Source organism: Girardinichthys multiradiatus, chromosome 11, assembly GCF_021462225.1.
Source record: "Girardinichthys multiradiatus isolate DD_20200921_A chromosome 11, DD_fGirMul_XY1, whole genome shotgun sequence".
NCBI classification, from domain to species: domain Eukaryota; kingdom Metazoa; phylum Chordata; class Actinopteri; order Cyprinodontiformes; family Goodeidae; genus Girardinichthys; species Girardinichthys multiradiatus.
The window spans coordinates 579,898-605,154 of NC_061804.1; the positions used below are offsets into that span (position 1 = coordinate 579,898).

The 25,257-nt window shown below is 44.2% G+C and overlaps 1 protein-coding gene across 1 annotated transcript; it reads left to right on the forward strand.

The window, feature by feature from the left end:
• Positions 1-246: 246 nt before the first annotated feature.
• On the forward strand, positions 247-24,899 carry chm (CHM Rab escort protein). Its single transcript, XM_047379808.1, has 17 exons — positions 247-339; positions 5,009-5,075; positions 5,599-5,671; positions 5,746-5,870; positions 5,998-6,089; positions 6,177-6,220; positions 6,297-6,443; positions 7,799-7,915; positions 7,991-8,102; positions 8,248-8,470; positions 12,599-12,676; positions 17,799-17,906; positions 17,989-18,052; positions 18,682-18,778; positions 19,573-19,671; positions 24,019-24,164; positions 24,587-24,899. The coding sequence occupies exons 1-17, from the start codon at positions 267-269 to the stop codon at positions 24,791-24,793; spliced, it is 1,872 nt and encodes a 623-aa protein (XP_047235764.1). The 5' UTR covers positions 247-266; the 3' UTR covers positions 24,794-24,899.
• The last annotated feature ends 358 nt before the right edge of the window (positions 24,900-25,257 follow it).

Genomic DNA, 25,257 nt, shown 5'->3' on the forward strand with positions numbered 1-25,257 from the left:
GGGACCAGCTCTACACCCTCTACACTGTAGAGGCTCGGAGGCTACAAGAAGACAAGGAGGTGTCACAAATATTTCATATTTGTTTCAGGTTTTTTTGCCATTAAACCACCGTTAATTTATTTTCCCTCTAAGTCAACTCAAGGCAAAAAATAAAATAAAATAAAGATAAACATGACAGAAATCTAAAAGAATGAGATTTAGTTTTAAAAATATCTATATACTTATATTTTAGTGATTAAACCCGTTCGTGGATCACTCCTGGTCACATGACTGTTTCTGCTGCCAACATGGCTGCCGAGGATCTGCCTGCTGATTTTGACATCGTCATTCTGGGCACAGGTATGCCCTCAACTGGATTTTCTAAAATAATCTGCCTTGGGTCTTGTTTGGAACTGTGTCCTGGTTCTGACTCGATTCAAAACATCCCTAAAGACCGTTTTAAACTAGTCTAAACCGGACCAGGAGCTGGAATTAGCCTAGGCATTAGCTTGAGGCTAACAATCAATGCATTTCCAATGACAGCGGCTAGCAGCTAACAGTCTGGCTGCTGTGTTAGATGATGGATGCCAGAAACATGATAAACATGAATGCTGTGATGGGCTGAACCGAGTCAAAGGCTGATGGTGACAACAAAGCTGTGCTCAATCTGACAGGAGGCTAGCAGAAGCTAACCGGAGCTAACTGCTGATCGGGCTGCTGGGTGTGTCCCAGTATTAGTGTACAACAGCATGGGTTTCTTTTTATTAGAATGAAAAGTAACAGAACCGTTGATCCGTGCATCAGCCTCAGCAGAGCACCACTTTTGGTGGGAACGTGTCAGAACCAGATCCACAGACCGCTCATGTGGATGTTGTGGTCACCTGTCTGATACGTTGGTTCTGCCTGGCCTTTAAAGTCTCAGATTTAATCATCTCAGTTTTGGGTCTAAAGAGCCTTTCATGCAGCAGGTCCAGATTTTCCTCACTAGGTTTAAATTAGATGTAATTATGTCTGAAATTTCAACATTTGTTCATGTGTTGCTCCTTCAATGTTTTTACAATGAGCTCCTGAAACTGGCCTTTGCATGTTTTAGCAAATAAAACCAAAATGTTTCTGTTATGGTTTCCACGGCTGGCTTTTCATCTTCTAACAGGTTCTGACTGGAAACCGAAGACTCTAAGGCTTCCTGGAACATGTTAGAGTTTAAAAACACCAACTTCAGTTGAAAAGTTCCATTTAACTTGCTGCAGTTATCATGTTCTTATTTAGTTGATTAAAGCTTAATAATAGGCCTTAAAACACATTTTTATTAATTTAACTTACAGAAACCTGTATATAAAAACTGATGAAATAAATAAAAATGTTTACACTGGAGCCAAATATCACATTGTTTACCTGCAATGTGTTGCATAAGTCTGTATATTAATATTCAGTTCAGTTTATTTATATAACACCAATTCACAACACATGTCGTCTCAAGGTTCTTCACAACAGTTAAGTTCATTCATTCCAATTAATCGTAACCATTAAACAGTTCAGTCAGATTCAGTTATTTATTCAAATTGGATAAAAAGTTTTTCTATCTAAGGAAACCCAGCAGATTGCATCCAGTCAGTGACTTGCAGCATTCACTCCTCCTGGATGAGCATGTAGAGACAGTGGACAGTCACTGGGGTTGACTTTGCAGCAATCCCTCATACTGAGCATGCATGTAGCGACAGTAGAGAGGAAAAACTCCCTTTTAACAGGAAGAAACCTCCAGCAGAACCAGAACCAGGCTCAGTGTGAGCGGCCATCTGCCACGACCGACTGGAGGTTTGAGAGAACAGAGCAGAGACACAAAGAGAACAAAGAAGCACTGATCCAGGAGTACTTTCTATGGGAAGGAAAAGTAAATGTTAATGGATGTAGCTCCTTTAGTGGCTTCATCTAGAAAGAAAGAACAGATAAACTCTGAGCCAGTTTTCAAGGTTAGAGTCTGAAAGAGAGCACATAGAGTTAGTCACAGTAGAAGCTCAGTCAGTAGCCATGTCTAGGAGAGAGAAAGGGTTAAACACTAAACGACAGGGCCATGTGGATCATCTGTAGAAGGTGAGCATTAAGTTGTTGCCAGCAGAAGCTCGGACGATGCCCCTCTCCAGAAAGGTATCACAGGTAGACACAGAGCCAGGCCAGGTGTAGCTTCTAGGAAGAGAAAAGAGAGAACAAAGTTAAAAGCTGAAATAACAGCAAACAATGCAAAATTGGAGAGTAGTATGAGAATGTAGCGAAGAGGGTGAAAGTGGTCATTGTGTCCTCCAGCAGCCTAAGCCTATAGCAGCATAACTACACAGATAGTTTCAGTTCAGATTATTTAGTTAAACGGAGCTTATTTATAACAATGTCGTCTCAAGGAACCCCACAAAGGGTCCCACTGATGGTCATTGTTATACTAAAAACCACAAGTCTATGATGTTCAGTTAGTGTTTTATTTGGATGATGATCAAGCAGATGTTGAAAGCTGCAACCCTGCAGGGACTGTCCTACTGTCTGTGGTGCTACCTGTGAGACTGCCGGTTAGAGATGGGACTTATGGCTCTTTGAAGGGAACCGGATCTTCAGGATCCATTCATTTCAAAGAGCCGTTGAAATGATCCATTTTTGAAAATGTGCATATTTTTTGAAGAACGATCCCTAATGCAGTATTAAATATATACATTTTTGGGAAACCTGGCATGTGTTGGTGAAATTCACAACTAAAGCTGAATCATCTGTATTAGGTAAGATTAATAGATTTTATTTAAAAAGTGCTAAATAGAAACACTATTTTCATGCAAAACATCTTTATGTATATATTTTCCAGGAAATTAAATATAAAAACATAAATATCAAAATCCACGTAATTCTTTACGGTGTGTGGATTAATAGCGTTTTATTGCTATATGTAATACAGAAATAAAATAAAGAAGCAAAATAAATCAAAACAGAAGAGAAAAAAGTGCATCTGAATTTATTTGGCAGAAATAAAAACTGCACCATTAAAAATAATAATTAAGGCACTAATCATGAACAAAGCTTAGCTGGGAACATGAACCAGAACATGAACCACTCATTGTTTTGTCCTGCAGCAACGAGTACAATGTGACTGTCCTCCTCCTCTGTCCATAAACACTCTGCATCGCAACCTGCGTCTGCATCTCAGCCTCCATCTCACTCTGCGTGTGCATCTCAGCCTGTGTCTGCATCGCAGCCCGCATGGTAGCCTGCGTCTGCATGGCAGCCTGCGTCTGCACGGCAGCCTGCAGCTGCATCCTGCATCGCAGCCTGTGTCTGCGTCTCTGTCTGCATCTCAGCCTGCAGCTGCATCCTGCATGGCCTGCGTCTGCATCTCAGCCTGCGTCTGCATCGCAGCTCGCATGGCAGCCTGCGTCTGCGTCTCAGCCTGCACCGCAACCTGCGTCTGCATCCTGCATCGCAGTCTGCATTGCAGCCTGCATCTCAGCCTGCGTCTGCATCGCATCTCGCATGGCAGCCTGCGTCTGCATCTCAGCCTGCGTCTGCATCGCAGCTCGCATGGCAGTCTGCGTCTCAGCCTGCACCGCAACCTGCGTCTGCATCCTGCATCACAGTCTGCATCTCAGCCTGTATCTCAGCCTGCAGCTGCATCCTGCATCGCAGTCTGCATTGCAGCCTGCATCTCAGCCTGCGTCTGCATCGCAGCTCGCATGGCAGTCTGCGTCTCAGCCTGCATTGCAACCTGCGTCTGCATCCTGCATCACAGTCTGCATCTCAGCCTGTATCTCAGCCTGCAGCTGCATCCTGCATCGCAGTCTGCATTGCAGCCTGCATCTCAGCCTGCGTCTGCATCGCAGCTCGCATGGCAGTCTGCGTCTCAGCCTGCATTGCAACCTGCGTCTGCATCCTGCATCACAGTCTGCATCTCAGCCTGTATCTCAGCCTGCAGCTGCATCCTGCATCGCAGTCTGCATTGCAGCCTGCATCTCAGCCTGCGTCTGCATCGCAGCTCGCATGGCAGTCTGCGTCTCAGCCTGCACCGCAACCTGCGTCTGCATCCTGCATCACAGTCTGCATCTCAGCCTGTATCTCAGCCTGCAGCTGCATCCTGCATCGCAGTCTGCATTGCAGCCTGCATCTCAGCCTGCGTCTGCATCGCAGCTCGCATGGCAGCCTGCGTCTGCATCTCAGCCTGCGTCTGCATCGCAGCTCGCATGGCAGTCTGCGTCTCAGCCTGCACCGCAACCTGCGTCTGCATCCTGCATCACAGTCTGCATCTCAGCCTGTATCTCAGCCTGCAGCTGCATCCTGCATCGCAGTCTGCATTGCAGCCTGCATCTCAGCCTGCGTCTGCATCGCAGCTCGCATGGCAGTCTGCGTCTCGGCCTGCACCGCAACCTGCGTCTGCATCCTGCATCACAGTCTGCATCTCAGCCTGTATCTCAGCCTGCAGCTGCATCCTTCATGGCCTGCGTCTGCATCTCAGCCTGCGTCTGCATCCCAGCGTTGCACACCCTGCCGCCATGACACATGACGACAACAAGCAGTCAACATGCGTGCTGCATGCTCATACCTACCCCCCTTTCAGTTTTTGTGTTTAATTGCCTACGTAATATAAATCATATTTAAAATTAAATTAAATTGAAGAAGTACCATTATAAGCATGCAAAGTAGTAAAAAAACAAAGAAGGCTCTCACTAACTAGGACTCAAGTCATGTTGTGCAAGGTAAGGAGTTGTTCAAAACAATCGATTTGTTCACCAACGTTGCATCACTACTGCCGGTGCTTTGAATAGGACACCAGGAAGTCTATGAGATTTCTGGTTCTTCTGGGTACGGAAATGAAAAAGAAGAATTGAGACTGGCCCGTTTAACTCGTCTCCTTCCCACCTGGTGGTCATACTTCTAGCTCTCACTTCTGTCATGCTTCCTGTAGCTTGTCATGATGAATAATTCAGGATGAATGTGTTTGTATCAGTCATGGTTTCCTGCTGTCCCCTGCACCACTAATTGATATTGGTTATTGATTGATCAGGTCTTGCTGAATCAGTGGTAGCGGCTGCCTGTTCGAGGGTTGGACAAAGAGTTCTTCACCTGGACAGGTGAGCTTTAGTCTATCAGTGACAGATACGTAGAGTTGAGACGTTATAAATGTGGTTTTCTGTTGGGATGAGAATAATTTACATTGGATTGATTTATTTTTTTAGTTAAAATAAAAGCTAAAACGATTTGTTCTGTGTTTGTGATTGACCTGTTATTTTACTGTTGCTGTGCTGAATGATTTTCTTTCTCATCTCTGGTTTATGACACACTGAGGTGGAGCTGAGTGATGTTACATAATCGTAACTACATATTTCCACATTTATTTATGTATGTTTGTCCACGTGTAGCACCTTACCACCGAAGCAGATTCCTCGTACATGTGAAGGACTGCCTGGCAATAAAGTTTATTGTGATTCTGAGTTTAGTTAATGAATGCAAATATTAATGATGCAAACATGAGTTTTTAAAGGTCAGTCAGAATATTATTGAATATCATCAATAATATCAGTGTCACAATAATATCTAGGAGTGCTTTTAAAGTGAAATGCTTGTTCATTAACAGCTACCTGTATGTGTTCTCAGGAGGAGTTATTATGCAGCTAACTGGGCCAGTTTCACCTTTAACAGCCTGCTCACCTGGATCAAGGAGCAGAATGTGAGATCATTGATTATTGATCACCAGCTCATCATCAGGATCTCTGTTACCTTTGACTCTCTGTCTGTTGGTAGGAGGAGCCCAAGCCAGAAGAAGTCAAGGATTGGTCCAGTCTAATGGAGGAAGGGGAGGAGCTAATACACCTTGCAAATTCAGACTCCGCCTCCATCACTAACTTGCAGGTGTTCAGTTTCACCAGGTAAACTCTGCTTTTCTAATTTACCACAAGGCTTTAATGATCGAATATGTGAATCTAATTATAGTTGTGAGTTACTGTAACTTTGTATAACATAATTGATTATTACATTGTCAATAATTGTTCTCAGTGAGGAGGAGGAGGAAGCTCCAAATACCACAGAGGAAGAAAAAGCAGCTGATGAAGATGCAGTTAAAGAGTCTTCAGAGACAGAATCTGCAGGTTTTATTTTCATTAACATTCATTATTTTTCTGACTGTTTGATTTTTTTTTTTTTCTATTAATGAGGAAGATGCAAACATGTTGCAGATTCAAAGGAGGAGGAAGCTGGAGCTGCAGAGAAGGAGGACCAGGTGAGGAAGAGTGCAATGATGATGATGCTTAATAATGTCTGATCATCTGAAACTAACTGTAATAAACCAATCACAGCCTGCTCAGACAGAAGGGGAGGAGCCTAAGGCTGACCAGCCACTCCCCTCTTCTCCTTCAAACCCATCAGAGCCAGTCAGGAAGAAGATCAGCTATGCTCAGTTGGTGAAAGAAGGACGCAGGTTCAACATTGACCTGGTCTCCAAGGTAACCACAGATGTGATGTCATAAAACATCAGAACAACATAAAGGCTTTGTCCAAATTCAGGATCTGCTTCCTTCAAAGGCTGCATTTTACGATTACGTCACCACGTAAAAATTCAAAGGCTCCTACAAATGCGTCCCTCTTTTCCCAGATTTGAAGGATGGGTCTGGTGTATCCTTCGTGGCCCACCCTATCCCATGATTCATTGTGGGTCGTAGTGGTTGAAACCAAAGTAGCCGTGGCGGAAGGGAAAAGCTATGAAAAAGCTGTGAATAAAGTTGGATATATTACACTTTCTGTGAAACAAAATGAACTTTTCAATGTTTTTAGACGAGAATGTAGCTGTGAAAACTGAAATATCGCCTCAATTTATCAAGGTATCACTTAATTGCTCCAATGTGTTCAGAGATTTCCGCCGCACTAACAGTTCTCCTCCCAGCTGTCAGCTGACCGGGCAGTACCGAGGGAGGACGCCTGACCCCCGGCCCATCTTTCTCAGACTTCCAGTGGGTTTAACCAATGGGTGGAAGTTAAATCCAGATATAATTCAGTCAGATGATATTTAATGGTTAATGTTTGCTTTATTTATTATTATTATCATCATCATTTTGCTCTACAAATAAACTGATTTGAACTTTGTTACCATTTTGTCATTATCAATATACTTTATTTACAGTCTTATTTTTTTATATCATGAACATAAAAATAATTTCGAACATTTTAAATGGCCAATCAATGAATGAAAATAAAATGAAAAGATTATTAAACAAGAATATCTTAAACAAAATAGGATTATAAGCCATCAGGAATATGTAAAGGAGAAAATTGGGACCATGTTCAGTTACCGTGGAGACAGCAGATTAACCTTTTAGCTCCATCTTTATGGCTTCACAGCTCCGTGCTTTACCCCATCACGGTTGCTAGGCAACAGAAGCTACGCCGGGACTTAAGGAGCTTTTTGCGGCCATCGGAGGACCCGATCCACATAGACCGGTCCTTAGAAGGATGCAGCAACTGAGTTTGGACCTAGAGAATGTCAGGAGTTAGCCGACAAGTTTCAGAGGAACACCAGGTGATGTAGGGATGATGATGTCACAGAAACATCATAGGATAAGTTCAGTTCAACAAATGTTGTCTCAAAGCATTTTACAAGTCAAACAGATCCAGTTTCTAGACAGAACCACATATAATCAGTTCCGCCATTTACATAGATTCAGATTCCAGTCATTAAACACATTGCAGTTCCATGCAGTGAGTTGATGATGTCACAGAAATGTCTGGTGATGTCACATATTAACCAGAGAAACACCTGAATGACACTGATCCAGGAACAGTGAACCTTCCTCCTCTTTCTCAGTTGTTATTCTCTCGCGGCTCATTGGTCGATCTGCTCATCAAATCAAATGTCAGTCGTTACGCTGAGTTCAAGAACGTCACCAGGATACTCACCTATCGCCATGGCAACGTAGAGCAGGTTGGTACAGTCTGTTTGTCTCTTTGTTTACTGCCTGTCTGCCTCTCACCTGTCTGCGTCTCACCTGTCTGTCAGGTTCCCTGCAGCAGAGCTGATGTGTTTGCGAGTCGTCAGCTATCGGTGATTGAGAAGAGGAAGTTGATGCGCTTCCTGACTTCCTGTATGGAGGAGACTGAGGAGCAGACAGGTGAGGCTCATTATGCGTCCTTCTGCTGACATCATCAGGATGTGTCCTCCAGCAGTTCATACCGGGTGTAACGAGTACAAACATACCTGAATACAGTTCACCTCAAGGCATCATGGGTAATCCAGTCTTATACTCCTACTTTCAGCCTACAACGGTCGACCATATTTGGAATTCCTGCGTAACCAACAGCTGGGGGAAAGCCTGCAACACTTCCTGCTTCATTCCATTGCCATGGTAGCAGAAGACACACCCACAGAGGAAGGTCTGGCTTCCACACGTCACTTCCTGCGTTGCCTGGGTCGCTATGGCAACACTCCCTTCCTTTTTCCTGTCTATGGCCTTGGAGAGATCCCCCAATGCTTCTGCAGGTGAGAACTAGCCGTTGCCGAGGCGGTAGCCTATCGGCAGGTACTGCCTGCTCCAGGTAAGCTGCTGAAATAACACCTTAGATGTGGTGGTCAGCCATATCAAAATGGCTGACCAATAAGGAGGCTCGATGGTGAGCTCCTGGTGGTTGAACTGTGGCTCCTGGGGCTTGGCCGATGTAAGCCCAAGAACCTACAGAAAGAACATCGAAATTAGGTGTCATGCAAGTTGGGTGGTGGGTAGGTGAGGGCGGGGCCTTGGCCAATTCTTGATGGAGCAGGAGATGGACAGGTGGACTGGGGCTTCATCTGCAGTACTGTGGGAGCTGTTCTGGAAAGAGCGCAGTTCTTGAACTATCGGTCCGTCTACATTCCGACTCTCAGCTTTGGTCATGAGATATGGTTCAGGACTGAAAGAATGAGATCATGGATACAAGCTTCCTCTGGAGGGCAGCCGGACTCAGCCTTAGAGATGGGCTCAGGAGCTCCGTCATCCAGGGGAGAGCTCTAAGTTGAGCTGCCGCTGCTCTGCATCGAAAGGAGTCAGGTTATGTGGTTCAAGCATGTGATCAGGATGCCTCCTGGGCTCCTACCCTTGGAGGCCTTGTCCCACTGGGAGGAGAACCTGGGCAAGATCCAGAACTTGCTGGAGGGTCTATAGATCCCATCATGTCTGGAAAAATCTTGGGATCCTCCAGAATGAGCTGGAGAGAGGGATGTCTGGGTTTTCCTGCTGGACCTGTTGCTCCCTGTGGATGGATGGGGGGGTGGATGGATGCACGGATGGATGGGTTGTGTAATGGAAATTCTTTTATTAAGTGTTCTAAAGTGTATGACCTTTAGGTTACCTCACTCCTCAGAACATCTGTTAGAGGAGGAAGCTGTAAAACCGTTATCAGAAGTTTAATGGTTAAAACTCATCATTTAGGGTGATGTCTCAGGAAGAGCAGTTAGGTCTGTTCCTAGATAACTTTGTCACCTTTGAACTCAAGGAGGGTCTAGGCCATAAAACACAGACTCTTTGGAGGGGTGGATGGATGGATGGGTGGGTGGATGTTGTCATCTAATAGGAGTTTTAAAATTTCGATCATGGAAATTTAATGAATAATTAGTCAGTTTTTGTGTCCATCTTCTTACATCTTCTCTGATGTAAACATGTTCAGGTTCGACCTGCTGACCTTTGCAACCAGCAGCCAGTCCTGCTCTGCTCTGTGAGCTGCACTGACTGCAGCTTCTGGATTAAAACCAGGCAGGAATAGTAATGAGGAGGGCGTCTGATGATGCTGAGCGGATATTGCTGCTCACACAGGGAGGATGAAGATGTTCTGCTCAGGGTTTTGCTCTGATCCGACCCCTGTCATGGTAAGGCTTAATGTTGAAGTTAAGAGACCAATCAGCTTCAACGTGACGGTTCTGTTTAATCTGGTTCGCCGTGGTTCTGTGTTCAGTTTATTTTCTGTCCCAGTGAAGCAGCGTCCACTCTCAGGACATGTTGGACAGACCATTAGCTTCCACAGGAGGAGCGGTGTTTGTCCTGCAGAGCAGCTGCAGTGGGTCAGAACATCTGATTAATTGTGTGGATTAAACACAGCTGGATTTCTCATCTTAAAACTGGACCTACTGGGTAACATGGGGCCTCCATGCTAAGGGTCCGTATGGGACAGTCAGAGAAACAGAGGTTCTTCACAGTGGACCTTTGAGCTGATTTATGGTTCACACACACATCCCCTGGAAATTATCTGCAAAAATATTTTCATTAGAACCATCTGATGGATCACAATATCTTCTTCAAACAGAAGAAACAGGAAAGGAAATTTTTCCACTGAAGTGGAGAGAAGTTAATATTCTCAGGGTCCAGCCGGACCTGGAACCTTCTTCTAAATACACAGATGTAAACACGGTAGGCTGTTGAGGACATCGAAAATGCATTGAGTATGAAGATGGTATGATCAAATGTTCAAGCAGAAGATTCTCTGGAAGGATCTTCTTGAAAGAACATAACCATCCCTGCTTCCAGAAGGTTCTTCTCTGTCGGCTCTACAACCCTCTCTGTGAAAACACAAATCATTTCTGCGTGCTTCCTCAGTGAGATGAGTGTGAAAGCAGACATGGAGACCAAGACTGATCCATTCGTTTCTTCTTCATGTGTCCTGTCTCGCCATTTCAGGATGAGAAGCTGGTCCTACATGTTCCTCGGCAGATATCTGGAGATGGTTGGCTTTATTAAACCAAGGTTACATCGGCATTGATGGAGGCGGCTGTGTTTGAATAACCTTTAACCTTTTTGGAAAATATTTGTATGGGTGTGTGTGTATGTGTGTTCTTGTACTTGTTGCTGAGTGAGAACTATTTTTTGTATTTTTATCGCAAAGTGAGAACATTTTCCTGGTCCTCACTTTTTTAATTGTTGTTGTTGGGTCATGGGTCAGGTTTAGGACTAAGGTGTGAATTGAGTTATGGTTAGGGTTAGTTATGAACTGGTTAGGGTTAGTTATGAACTGGTTAGGGTTAGTTATGAACTGGTTAGGGTTAGTTATGAACTGGTTAGGGTTAGGTATGAACTGGTTAGGGTTAGGTATGAACTGGTTAGGGTTAGTTATGAACTGGTTAGGGTTAGGTATGAACTGGTTAGGGTTAGTTATGAACTGGTTAGGGTTAGGTATGAACTGGTTAGGGTTAGGTATGAACTGGTTAGGGTTAGTTATGAACTGGTTAGGGTTAGTTATGAACTGGTTAGGGGGTTAGGGATGAGCTGGTGAGGGTTAGTTATGAACTGGTTAGGGTGAGTTATGAACTGGTGAGGGTTAGTTATGAACTGGTTAGGGTTAGTTATGAACTGGTTAAGGTTAGTTATGAACTGGTTAGGGGGTTAGGGATGAGCTGGTGAGGGTTAGTTATGAACTGGTTAGGGTGAGTTATGAACTGGTGAGGGTTAGTTATGAACTGGTTAGGGTTAGTTATGAACTGGTTAGGGTTAGGTATGAACTGGTGAGGTATGAACTGGTGAGGGTTAGTTATGAACTGGTTAGGGTTAGTTATGAACTGGTTAGGGTTAGGTATGAACTGGTTAGGGTGAGGTATAAACTGGTGAGGTATGAACTGGTTAGGGTTAGTTATGAACTGGTGAGGGTTAGTTATGAACTGGTGAGGGTTAGGTATGAACTGGTGAGGGTTAGTTATGAACTGGTGAGGGTTAGGGATGAACTGGTTAGGGTTAGTTATGAACTGGTTAGGGTTAGTTATGAACTGGTTAGGGGGTTAGGGATGAGCTGGTGAGGGTTAGTTATGAACTGGTGAGGGTTAGTTATGAACTGGTCAGGGGGTTAGGGTTAGGGATGAACTGGTGATGGTTAGGTATGAACTGGTTAGGGTTAGGTATGAACTGGTGAGGTATGAACTGGTTAGGGTTAGTTATGAACTGGTGAGGGTTAGTTATGAACTGGTGAGGGTTAGGTATGAACTGGTGAGGGTTAGTTTTGAACAGGTGAGGGTTAGTTATGAACTGGTGAGGGTTAGTTATGAACTGGTGAGGGTTAGTTATGAACTGGTGAGGGTTAGGTATGAACTGGTGAGGTATGAACTGGTTAGGGTTAGTTATGAACTGGTTAGGGGGTTATGGTGAGTTATGAACTAGTGAAGGTGAGGGTTAGAAAAATGAATGGAAGTCGATGGAAGTAACTGAAAAGTCCTCATAAAGATGGTAAAACACAGATGTGTGTGTGTGAGAGAGAAGGTCATGTGAAAGTTTGATGAACTTTACTGACACACCTGAAGTGTGTGTGGGATTTCTAGTTAATGCTTTGTTTTTTTTAATCAGTTCTGTGTGTGATGATCACCTGCTGATTGAGTTACAAAGGTCAGAACACACACACTGATCAGCAGGTGTGTGTGTGTGTGTGTACTCACAGTTTAATAATGTGACATTAATGCTGGGACATCAGTGTGTTATTATGGCACCCAGGGGAGGGGTCAGGCAGACAGCTGCCTCTGATTGGTCAGTCAGACTCTGAGAATCAGCCAGCAGAACCAAGCATGCAGTGAAATGGACCCTGTGGGCCAGTCATAGTTGGAGATTTAGTTTTGTGTCCTCTCTGATCCAACCCTAACTGTCCTTCTAACCTGTTGTTTCAGGATGAGCGCCGTGTTCGGAGGGATCTACTGTCTGAGACACTCGGTCCGCTGTCTTATCGTGGACAAGGACACCAACAGGTAACCATGGTTCCACTTTGTTCAGGTGTCAGAAACTCACCAACATCTGTTTCCTGTCAGTCAGACTCAGCTAAACCCTTTCTGTGACGGATTGAGACCGAATCTGTTCAGAACCAGAAGTCCATTCAGTTTGGAATCCGTTGGAGCCTCAACACAACAGAGGTCAGAGTTCAGTGGATCAACATACAGAAGATGGTCAAGATTGGACTGAAGTCTGAAAAGATGTTTGAAACAGATTAGAGGAAGGACAACACCAAGAGACAAAATGGTCCGTTTGGGACAGGACCGGATCAAACTTCTAGACAAGTAGACATACCTGCCAAGGATCAGCTGCGTGTGTGTGTGTGTGTGTGCGTGTGTGTGCCTCCTTGTCCTGCAGCCATCTTGACTATAACAGATTATTAACCCGTTACAACGCCCCATAAGTAATAATCCATCTTCTTCTTCACCTTTAAAGGTTAAATAAATAATAACAGTCCTCGCTCTCTGATTGGCTGCTTATGCTGCCATGGCAACCACCACTTTATGTGACCTTCTAAGCCATGATTGGACGATAATTTATGATGGCTAAAATATTCAATTTATGGAGAGGAAATGAAGATCATAATGTAATCTGTGGTACTCTTCATCACCTCCTCCTCCTCCTGTCTGATGGAATGACTACCCCCCCCCCACCACCTCATTCTTTGTTTTTCTCAGGGTGTCTCTATCATTGTTTGCTGCCCCATCAACTGCCTGATCACATGACTGATTGACATCAGGAAGGTCACACCCAAGCATCATCAACCAGCTGCTGTTGTCATGGTTACTGTTATCATCTATCAGTGTGTCCGTGACTCTGCATGTGACAGAAAGCAGCTGTTGTGAGGGAGACTGCCAGAATAAAAGCATCGGGTCAGGTTAGCTAACCCTGGGGACCGGTTAGGGTGAGTGGAGGGACCGGTCTGCGGCCCGGGTGAGAGGGATCTCTTTGCTCTTAACTGGCATCTGTTTTGGGTCAGCTTGTGAACGGTCGGCGAGTCCCAATAATTGGCTCAGTTACCCTCAGAGTTCTGCTCAGCGTTATGGTTCCCAGACTAGAGAGAAATGTTGCTGGTCAGACTCCCCTTTAATAGGAAGAAACATCCAACAAAACCAGAACCAGGGTCAGTGTGAGCAGCCAGCTGCCACAACTGACTGGGGGTTTGAGAGAAAAGGACAGAGAGACAAAAGAACACAGAAGTACTGATCCAGGAGTACCAGTACCTGACCCAGTTCTCAAGACAACAGCACAGAAATGGATGGTTTTCCTAAATGGAAAATGGACTTCTCAATGTTTCCCAGAGAGAGCTGTTTGGACCTTTGGCCAGCTCACATGCTTCAATGAATCATCAGGAAAGTTTCCAAAGATTTTATTCTGAGCCTTGGTTCTGATTGGACCTGTTGTGGTCTCTGGATCAGGTCACCTGCTAAAAGCTTTGTAGAGAACCTCAAGGTTTGTATAATGTGTGTGAGACCTTCCTCCTCCTCTGGCCTCCAGTGTGTGTGTGTGTGTGTGTGTGTCAGAAGTTATGGATGAGTCGGTGTGTGCCTCATTATTCCCAGTAATAACTCTGAGCGGAGCTTCAGGCTCCAGAATCAATCACTGAGAACCTGAGTTCATCTTCATCCCAGCCTATCATCCTCCTCTACTTCCTACAGAACTTAAGTCAGAACCAACTTCATGATCAAACCTTTGCCATCCACTGCATCACAGGTAACATAGAAAGTACTCATGGATCAGTCTGCTCTGTTCTCTCAAACCCCCAGTCAGTTGTGGCAGCTGGCTGCTCCCAATGAGCCTGGTTCTGGTTCTGCTGGAGGTTTTCTTCCTGTTAAAGGAGAGTTTTCCTCTCCACTGTTGCTACAGTTGAGTCCAGAATGCCAGCGATGAGTTTAACCGTGAGTGAAGCTCAGAACCCTTAGAATAGTTTTTATCTCCATGCGTTGGAACTCTGGACATGATCTTCTAACTCAAACCAGGAACAAACATCAACGTTGGTTCAACATAACAGCGTCTTCACTGTTCTTCACTGGATCAACTGAAGAAACACTGAATCACTAAGATAATATTCAGTTGCAGAACCACTGGTTCTGAGAACTGTTTCATATCTGTGCTACATGGAGTCGACCCGGTTCTGGCTCCTGTGAACAGGTGTTCTGGCCCATTCCACATTTCTCTGCATTTGTTGGTTTTGCCTCAGAAACAGCAGTTGTGATGTCACCCCACAAGGTTTCAGTCGGATCACGGTCCGGGCCCTCCAGAACTTTGGTTTTGTTGGTCTAGAACCAGGATGCAGCTCGCTTACTGATGTGTTTGGGTCGTTGTCTTGTTGACTCAGTTCTTCAGCATCAGGCAACATGACCTGTCTCTATGACGCTGACCCATGATTCCATGTCTGTGATAAACAGACCCGACACAACAGGAACAGAACCGTCCCCACATCATGATGCTTGAACCACCGTGCTTCACTGTCTTCAGAGTGGACACAGTTCAGTGTTTGGAGGTCATCTGATGAACTGTCTGCAGCTCTTGGACCCAAAGAGAACGATCTGACCTTCATGAGGTCCACTAAATATTTCTCCATGTCTCCTCAGGCCAGTTGACGTGTTCTTTGGCAAACTGGATCCTCTTCAGCACGTTCTTTAACCATGGGACTTTATGGGGCTTCTTGCTGATAGATTAGCTTCAAACAGATGTCTTCTATTTGTCTCAGTCTTCATCGTTACCTTCAGATCTTCTCTGATCACCCTGGAGATGATCATTGGCTGAGTCTCTGTCATTCTGGTTGTTCTTCATCCACTCCAGCGGTAGTCTCTGGTTTTCTTCCACGTCTCTCTGGGTTTGCTTCCATTTTAGAGCCTTGGAGATCATTTTACTGAGCAGTCTATCATTCTCTGCACTTCTTTATACGTTTTACCCTCTCCACTCAATGTCCTAATCAAAGTAGGCTGTTCTTCTGAACAATGTCTGAAACAACCCATTTCTGTCAGGTTTTCAGAGAGAAATACATGTTCAACATGTGCTGGAGTCATCTTTAGATGAGGGCCACCTGATGGACTCCTGGTTCTTCACAGAACGAAGGACCTCAGTAACTGAACTCCACACCGCTATTATTTAGAACAATCCTCTTTCAATAAATGATTCACTTACACTCAGGAGCCTGGAGATAATGAGTGGTGGTTCTGTTGGTTTTCTGTTTTCCACCCCAGAATTTAAAGCTCCAGGATTTGTTTTATCCGGGTCAAAGGAATCCCAGGGAATTGTGTTTCCATTGCTCAGAAAGACCATGAACCATTTATTGAAATCTGGCTGATGACGTCTGGGGGAAGTAGTGAAGAAAACTGCACTACACCTTCAGTCCAGCAGATGGCATTACTCCTTTTAAAAGACTCCTAGCTAATAAATTAGTTCTTCTTTAACTGATAAATAATAGATGATGAGCAGCTTTAAAGTTATGAAGTTGATTAATTCCTCCCATTATTCCTTAAGTTGTTCTGGATCCATAAGCAGGAAAAGTTAAATTTTACATTTTTTAGTTAGAGTTGTTGCTTTACAACTGAATGATTCATTTACAGTAACTACTAAACTGTGATGAACACACGTATTTTTCTTTTATTATCATCAGGTAAACTCGGATAACTACAAAAAAATGTTTTTAGTGAACAAAACTGATAATAAGTCCAGAATTACAGGGAATGAATACCTTGACTGTCTAGTCAGAAGCAAATATTTCTATAAAGTAGACAATGTACAGAGAGTAGAGCAGACACATTCCTACTAAGCACTTTATATTCACTTTCAGCCGCCACAAACAGATAACAGGTAGCAGGAAATCCCAGAGAGCCGGACAAGAGAAGAGAAGGTTAGTGGCGAGTCCCAGTCCAACCGCCCAGTTAGCTTGGCTTAGTTTAGCAGCCAGACCAGCCCGTAAGCGGAGCTCTGCTGCTCCGAAAACGTAGTAAAAACATTTCAAAGTAGCCTCCTTCTTGAACTGACTGCACAGATGAAGTTTTAAGGTCTACTTTGTCACTTAGAAACCATTAATTAACCCTAACCTCCACCATTACTACAGCTGCTGGTGCGAAGCCTCGCTGCACACAACCCCATCGCTTTAACAATGCCGGAGAAATCTGGAAAGACTTACTCCACACCAGAACCATTCACCCATGAAGATAAAGCTCCAGGAAAGTGAAATTAGCCGGGTAAATGTGTATTGAAACGCAACTAGGGCTTTCTACAAGCAACGGAAAAGAGGCTGATGACTCTACTACACCTGCTAGCGAATAGTTTGCCATGTGATACTATGGTTTCTACCAGGAACAGTGATCGGGTCGGTCTAGTTGGACTCTAGTATTTTGAACAGAACTGTACATGCATGCTCAGTATGAGGGATTGCTGCAAGTCACTGACTCTATGCAATCTGCTGGTTTTCCTTGGATAGAAACTTTTTAACCAGGTTGAATAATTAACTGAACTTGGCTACATTGAATCAATTCGAATCAATTAGAATGAACAGAACGGACTCAGAATCTGTCTGATTGGACTGAACGGACTTTTTCTGTGAAGATCCTGACAAACAGATTCAGTTATTTATTCAAATTGGATAAAAAGTTTTTCTATCTAAGGAAACCCAGCAGATTGCATCCAGTCAGTGACTTGCAGCATTCACTCCTCCTGGATGAGCATGTAGAGACAGTGGACAGTCACTGGTGTTGACAAACTGGGTAATCAGACATTTCTCATTTCATGGTTCTGAACATTTGACTGAACACAGATCCGTTTGGGTCAGATGTCAGAGTAAAAACCTGATGGGAGCAGCTCTAGCTGCATGTAGTGAATCTGTCTGCAGAGAAGTTCAGAGAGATGAAGACACAGCTGCAGAATTCAGATGTGGTTGCTGTGTAAGGAGACGTTACATACTGAGAGGTCAAAGGGCACGGCCCATTAAAAACACATCAAACATCTCTGTGGATTCTCTCACACGGAAACAATGAGACCAAAGTGGATGATGGATCTGAGTCTCAGGATCACGTTTCTTCCTACTGCTAGTTCTACTAAAACTCACGCTCTCCATCTGTGACATCACTGCGTCTCTTTCAGGTGTAAGGCGGTGATCGACAGCCGAGGACAGCGAATCAGCTGCAGCCATGTTGTTGTAGAGAACAGTTACCTGGATGCAGACAGTACGAAGATGGCCACGCCCCCCAGGTGAGAACCAATCAGTGGAAACTTGTAGCTCGTCCTGAGTTTGTTCCTTGTGGATGAAGATGACGATGATGTCTGTGTTCAGGTATCTGAGCCGAGCCATCCTCATCACAGACTCGTCAGTTCTGCCCTCAGACTCTGATCAGCAGGTAACTCCACCTTAAATACTTGCTCCACCTGCTTCAGTACCTGCATGTGATCATCTTCTGTTCAGGTGGATAAATCTGCTGAGGTCAGCAGGATGTTCTAACAGGAGGTGATGCTGTCAGAGAAAAAAGCATTCACAGCCAGTGCTGGTCCGGTTCATCTAGAACTAGACGGGTTGAACTGAACTGATTCGTTTTCATAGTTCACAGCTCCAACTTGAACTAGTTCTCATTCATTTATTATAGTTTGCCTGAACTAAGGTTTAAAGTACATAAAGGTCATGATGTCACTCTCTAATTAACATGTGGATTATCCGGTTGCCTAGCAACCGCTTTAGTCTCTCCTGTTGTTCACATAAAATGTATTTTATAATTTATTGAAATATTTCAATATTTTTATCCACATCTCAAAATAATCTGAAGGTTTCTTGTTTGGTTCTGAGCTCAAGCGGGAGGAACCAACAGAATCTAGTGAGGTCAGAAACATGATCAACCTGCATCAGACTCGCAGTTAAATCCTGATTGGACCAGAAAACGGGACATGGGCGGGGCTTATTCACAGCAATCTGATCCTGCTGGAGGATATCTGTCATCAGCTGTCAGTCAGCTGTATACCCACTGTGTCTCTGCAGATCTCCATGGTAACAGTTCCTCCACCTGCAGCAGGATGTCCTGCAGTTAAGATGGTGGAGCTGTGCTCGTCCTCGATGACCTGCATCCCTGGAACATGTGAGTTAACCTGCAGCCTCTGAAGGTTCCAGAAGAGGTTAGATGATGCATTAAACATGACTCTGGCAGGTTCTGATGAGCTTCTTCATGCAGAGCTTTGCTGAAACTTTTAGGGGCTTGAGAATGAAAACTAAATGATGAGGATGATGAAGCAGGAGCAAGATGAACAGAAACTCTTACAGAGACAACCCTGAAGGAATAACGATGTGGATCATCACCTCTGATCTGAGCGTTCCTCAGAAAAAATATTTCTGATGCAGTCAAATCCTTTTGGCTGCAGCAGAGATTGATTCAAGCAGGAGGTGAACATCTCAGAGGGCTCAACAGAACCTCTGTCCAGAACTGATCAGATAACCTGGTTTTCACTCCAATCTTCACTCAGCTATGGTTGAGTGAAGATGAAGCTGCTGACTGAAACATCTGAGCACCAGTGAACAGCAGAAGATGTCACCAGTAACTCTCAGAATATCTCCTCCTCTTGGATCTTGTGATTCTGTGAAGGTGTAGGAACTTCTATAGCAGCCTTCATGGGACCTAATGAAACAGCAGCAGAAACATGCTGGTGAAGATACTCATTGTCCAGGACATGGCAGATCCAAAAGAGGAACCATCAGTTCTTGTAGTTGAAGATGTTTGATGATTGACTTTGAATCTTTCTGAATAAATTCTTAAAATATTTCAAACAATTTAGTTCCCTGAGCTTGTTACCGTAGAGATGGCTGTGGGTCTGTAACCAAGGCAACAACTGTTGGTCTCCCACCATCAGCTAAAACCTGTTTCCTGTCTCTGAGCAGATTTGGTCCATCTCACCTGTCAGTCAGTTGGCTCCGCACATGAGGACCTGTCGCCGGTGGTAACCAGGATGTACAGAACCACAGAGTCTCAGGACGAAGGTAATACACACACACACACACACAGCAGCACTACTGGTGAAGTTCTAACATCATGTCTAGCTCGGTGTGTGACCTCAATCATCACTTCCTGTCAAATGAATCATTTGCAGCATCTGGACCTAGTTTGGTGTGGTGAGACATCAACAGATTACAACAATAAAAAAACATCAAATTATACAAAATGTATTCACACCAGGAAAGTCCTTTGGTCCACTTGTTTGGTCCGGACCAAAAGTGGCAAGTATGAATACACACTAAGGGTGTATTCTGCTTTAAACGGACCAGAGTTCGTTTCCCCCCTTGGTCCCTTTTGTGCAGGTGTGAATTACACTCAAGCGAACCCTGGTCCGGATCAAACAACCGGACCGAGACCTAATTTTTGTGGTGGTTTCGGTCCGCTTCCAAACGGACTCTGGTGCGGTTCGCTTATGGTCTGAATACAAACCGGCACCGATCCGAACCAACTACAAAAAGCGTACGTCTCTTTGGACAAAAAAGCCACCGTAGCCGGTAGCAAAGGTGTGTGTTGCTTAGCAACGCTACCGGCTTGTTGTGGGACAAGGCACGTAGAGAACGTCGGCGTTCATCACGCGTTCTCCAACGGGGTTCCAACATTATAATTCAATTCAATTCAAAGATACTTTATTGATCCCCGAGGGGAAATTAGAAGTCCAGTAGAACCCATCCAAACATACATCATGACACAAGACAAGGGAGACGGGTCACCGAGGCTTTGCTGCCCACTCACAGGCGCTGCCCTTGTTAGATGAGAAAAGAGACCACATTAGGTAAGTAGAGGGAAAAATCATATTTCACACTTTATCCTTAGCAGGATACAGTTTGAGATTGCAAAAAACCTCAGAACAAAGAAGCAACAAGTTGACAAAACAACATCATGCCGGGAACGGTGAAGGTGGTGTGAGGAGGTGCATATGTTTATCTTGAGCATGTGTGTGTGTGTAAGTGTGTGTGTGCAAAGTAAGTCCATGAAGCACTGTCACAGAGGCCATTGTCCTTGATGGTACGGTGTAATGTTCATCAACCGGCCACACAGTTCTGAGCAGGTCCACAGATGTCCTCAGGGAAGGGAGGGGGCAGAGGGAGCAGAGCGTCATGGTTACATAACTTCCAGGAGAAGTTGAAGATAACCAGCCATCAAGGCTGTGCAGGGGAGCGAGATTCAGAAAAACAACACTTATTTGGGTTAAACTGACTCTTAATTTTCCGTCAGCCTTGAGAGTCTCGCTGGTTCTTCTCAAAGGCGAATCCAAACAGCCAAATTCCTGGTCTTTCTGCCAGATCTAAGCGAACAACTTTCTCCAAGATTTATCCCATTTCACCCCTGAGTCCAAGAACCGCAACCTGCCTGCGATCCTGTGTAAGGAACACATCCAGTCTGCGATTCAGCTCACGTAACATCTCAGTCTGAGTGTTGATCGCTCTGAAGATCTCATCATACATGCCAGGCAGCCTTACAATGGCCAGAACAGCTGCTGACATTCTCCGAATTTCTCGATATGCCAGGTAACCGCTGACTCCAAAAAGCAGAAATCCTGATATCAAACATCCAATTATTTACACATCTTCCACATCCTCGACTGACATTATCGACAGACACACAATCCTCCACTTCTGCCAGGAGTCCATCGTGTATCCAGAGAAAAGCGTCCCGTCTGGACAAGTTGAGCTCTCCTTCACCCTGTCTTCTCCTCGAGAAAATTTTATCAATTGCATTGAGAGACCAGCTGACCAAATCCATAACTAAGAATTTGGAAGATATGCAAGAAGAGGCTCTAAAAAGAAGACAAGACACAGAGCTGAAGCAGGGCAGATATGGGAGGAGACAGAGAAAAAACGTCCTCCTCCACCGAAAGCAGAAAGAAAAAGAACGTCTCAAAGTCTGTGTTGAATGAGCTGCTCTTCAGTTTCATAATAATATTACAGCTTTAATAACGACATAAATATGCAGAACAGAGGAGCTGAACGCAGCACATCTACAGATGTTTTCCTCCATGTCCAGGTCTGTGTTCTGTCCCGCCCCCGTCATTTCTGTCCAATGGGAACAATGATCGTCACCCGCGTGGCTTTGATTATAAGTAATACTTTACTTTTAAAAAGTACAATGTGAAAACAAACAGCACCAAATGAAAAAAATACAGTTAGCTTTTGGTCCAAAGAACTTTCCTGGTGTGAATACATCCTTAGAGATCAAGTTAGTGCATAACATTATGACCCAGAGGGAAACCAAGCTGACTAACCAAGGCAGATAATGAGGGTTCAGGAGAGCTGTGGGCTCTGACCATATTTAATGTTTAGGAGGCAAGTTGATCTGGACCTGTTGCTGGTTCTGCCTTAAACACAGTAAGGTGAGTCAGAACCACAACATGACGCCATGTTTCTGACTTTGTAGCAGAAGATCTAAAAGGAGCAGCTGTGGAAGTCTGCAGCCAGGAGAGAGAATTGACCTACAGCTCCTTTATCTGCAGAAACATCAGAGACACCTAATAACTCTGAGATGATGGATCTGAGGTTCTGGGTCTCATCTGTGTTCTTCTTCCGTTCCTGGTTTCAAACATGCTTTCATCTTCTGAGATATGAACAGAAAACATGACCCTACGGGTCTTAACCTGCGTCTAAGGGACTAAGAACAGACCCTGATCAGCGGAGTTCAGGGCTCCAGCAACAGACTAGACCATAAGCATATCCCACATACAGTACAGACCAAAGGTTTGGACACACCTTCTCATTCAAAGAGTTTTCTTTATTTTCATGACTATGAATATTGTAGCTTCACACTGAAGGCATCAAAACTATGAATGAACACATGTGGAATTATATACTGAACAAAAAAGTGTGAAACAACTGAAAATATGTCTTATATTCTAGGTTCTTCAAAGTAGCCACCTTTTGCTTTGATTACTTTACAATACAAATTACAAGGTGACTCTTGGTCTTCCTTTCCTGGGGTGGTCCTCATGTGAGCCAGTTTCTTTGTAGCGCTTGATGGTTTTTGCGACTGCACTTGGGGACACTTTCAAAGTTTTCCCAATTGTTCGGACTGACTGACCTTCATTTCTTAAAGTAATGATGGCCACTCGTTTTTCTTTACTTAGCTGCTTTTTTCTTGTCATAATACAAATTGTAACAGTCTATTCAATAGGACTATCAGCTGTGTACTGTATCCACCTCCTGCACAACACAACTGATGGTCCTAACCCCATTTATAAGGCTTGAAATCCCACTTATTAAACCTGACAGGGCACACCTGTCAAGTGAAAACCATTTCAGGTGACTACCTCTTGAAGCTCATCAACAGAATACCAAGAGTGTGCGGAGCAGTAATCAAAGTAAAAGGTGGCTACTTTGAAGAACCTAGAATATAAGACATATTTTCAGTTGTTTCACACTTTTTTGTTCAGTATATAATTCCACATGTGTTAATTCATAGTTTTGATGCCTTCAGTGTGAAGCTACAATATTCATAGTCATGAAAATGAAGACAACTCTTTGAATGAGAAGGTTTGTCCAAACTTTTGGTCTGTACTGTATGTGCTGCTGGACATAGATACATTTTTCGACATTAATTTAATTATCTTATATTTAATCCTTATCTCCTATATGTTTTAATGATTTAATGACGGTATTGAAACTGATACCGTAGCTTTTGAAAGATACCGCAGGTATTACCTTATTACCGCCCAACCCTGGTAGACTTCCAGATGTAGTCCTTTTGTTTACTTAGAGGTCTGGTTTAAAATCTGACCGAGCTGACCGAGCAGGGCCCTGAAAGCTAAACAAGAAGTTTAAAGGTAAACCTAAAATGAACCGGTGGTAATGTGAGCTCTCCTGCTGATCCCTGGTAGTCCTCCTGCAGACGCTGGTCTAAATGCGATCCACAGCAGATCTGTTACAACAGGTTAAAGGTCAATGCAACAATCCACTGGAGATTAAATAAAAGCATGTCAAATAATTTCCAGTTCACACCTAGACACCATGTGCTCAGCAATATTTCTGTCAAAGGTCACATCCAGATTTCTGAGCTCGACTGAACAGGAAACTGATTTGGAGCAAAAATGAATGTTTGAGCTGTGAGCAGATGACTTAAATCTCAACCAATCATCTCTTAGACTTGATCGTTTCTAACCTCCGTTTATCAGCAGGAGATGAATGAAGGAGGCTGCAGATCCATCTCAGCTGGTACAGGAGTGGAGCCAAACATCTCACTCCTGCTTCCTCCTCATCGTGCTGCTAGTTGTTTCTATTGACGGCCTTAGATCTGTTCATGTTGATGTTCTGCTCAGATGGCTCCACCCACCCATGTGACCTGTACTGTCCTTGTGTTCTCAGACCAGCGTCCTTCAGTCCTCTGGTGTCTCTACTTCAACATGGCCGACGGCTCAACACTGCAGGTCGAAGGTCACTCCCTGCCATCTAATGTGTACATTTGCTGTGGTCCAGATGGAGACCTGGGACACGAACACGCCGTCAAACAGGTGAGACAAACCTGCTGATTGGCTCATTGCTGAGGAACGATCCTGGTTCTACTGGACAGAACTCAAGTTTGAATTGTTACTGAATCTTAAATTGGATCTGAAGAACAGTTCTTTGCGATGTCTGTTTGAATCAAGTCAACACCCCCTGCTGGTTTAAAGGGGTTATTGCAGGATGCCTTTACTGTAAAACCTGAGGTCCAGTTAGGAGCTGCAGTGGTTTGATGGTTCCCACAGCTGGACAGCATCTGGAAGCTGCTGAGATCCTCCTTCAACCTCACAGCAGATGCTGCATTCAGTGTCATGATGGGGAAGTTGGGAGTATTTAGTTTTTTCTGCCTTCTAGCTGAATTCTCTCAGACCTGCTTGTGGTTTACAGGAACCTTCAGAAACCCGTCTCCAGGTCACTTCTTCTGTGTTTTCAGGCTGAATCCATCTTCCAGAAGATTCTCCCAGAGGAGGAGTTCTGTCCTCCTGCTCCGAACCCTGAGGACATAATTTATGATGGAGAAAACACCTTCACTGAAGAGGACAGAGGAGCAGTGGACAAAAAGGATCTTCAGGAGGAGGAGAATAATGGAAAGAGCCAGGAGGAGAACCAGGAGCAGCAGAGTGTTGAGCCTGAGGAGTGATGCTAACCTTAAGGCTGCAAAATAAATCTTCTACTGAACATTTTGGGTCAAAGTTGCCTTCAGTTGTTTGGTTCTGTTAAAATGTCTCAATAAAGCTTCAACATGAGTACAAGAGCAGAGCAGATGTGTTGCTGCCACCTGCTGCCCACAGGCTGAACTGCACCTGCTCAGATGTTCCTAGCTTCAGAGAACCTTTTAGGTTTCTGATGGCAGATCAAACATGGTTCCATTCTATGTATGTAATTGTAGGATCTGTGTAGGATCTATACTAAAAGTCTACGTTCATCAAAGAAACCTCAGCCTCATAAAACCATCAAGCAGCTTCTCCTCAACGTTTGCTACCAGGTTCCTCCTCGTGTTCTGGCTTCTACACGCCCACATCCAACCATAGAAGGTCGATGTGTTTTTAATGAGCCGGCTGATCAGTGTTATTTCATGGTTACCAATGGCAACCAGGAGAAAAG

What these genes read in the sequence shown, in the direction of transcription:
- chm (XM_047379808.1), top strand. Translation starts at nt 267, where the DNA reads ATGACTGTTTCTGCTGCCAACATGGCTGCCGAGGATCTGCCTGCTGAT. An exon ending in ACATTGACCTGGTCTCCAAG is followed by an intron (nt 6,444 to 7,798) that starts GTAACCACAGAT and finishes CCTCTTTCTCAG; the next exon opens with TTGTTATTCTCTCGCGGCTC. An exon ending in GGAGACTGAGGAGCAGACAG is followed by an intron (nt 8,103 to 8,247) that starts GTGAGGCTCATT and finishes TCCTACTTTCAG; the next exon opens with CCTACAACGGTCGACCATAT.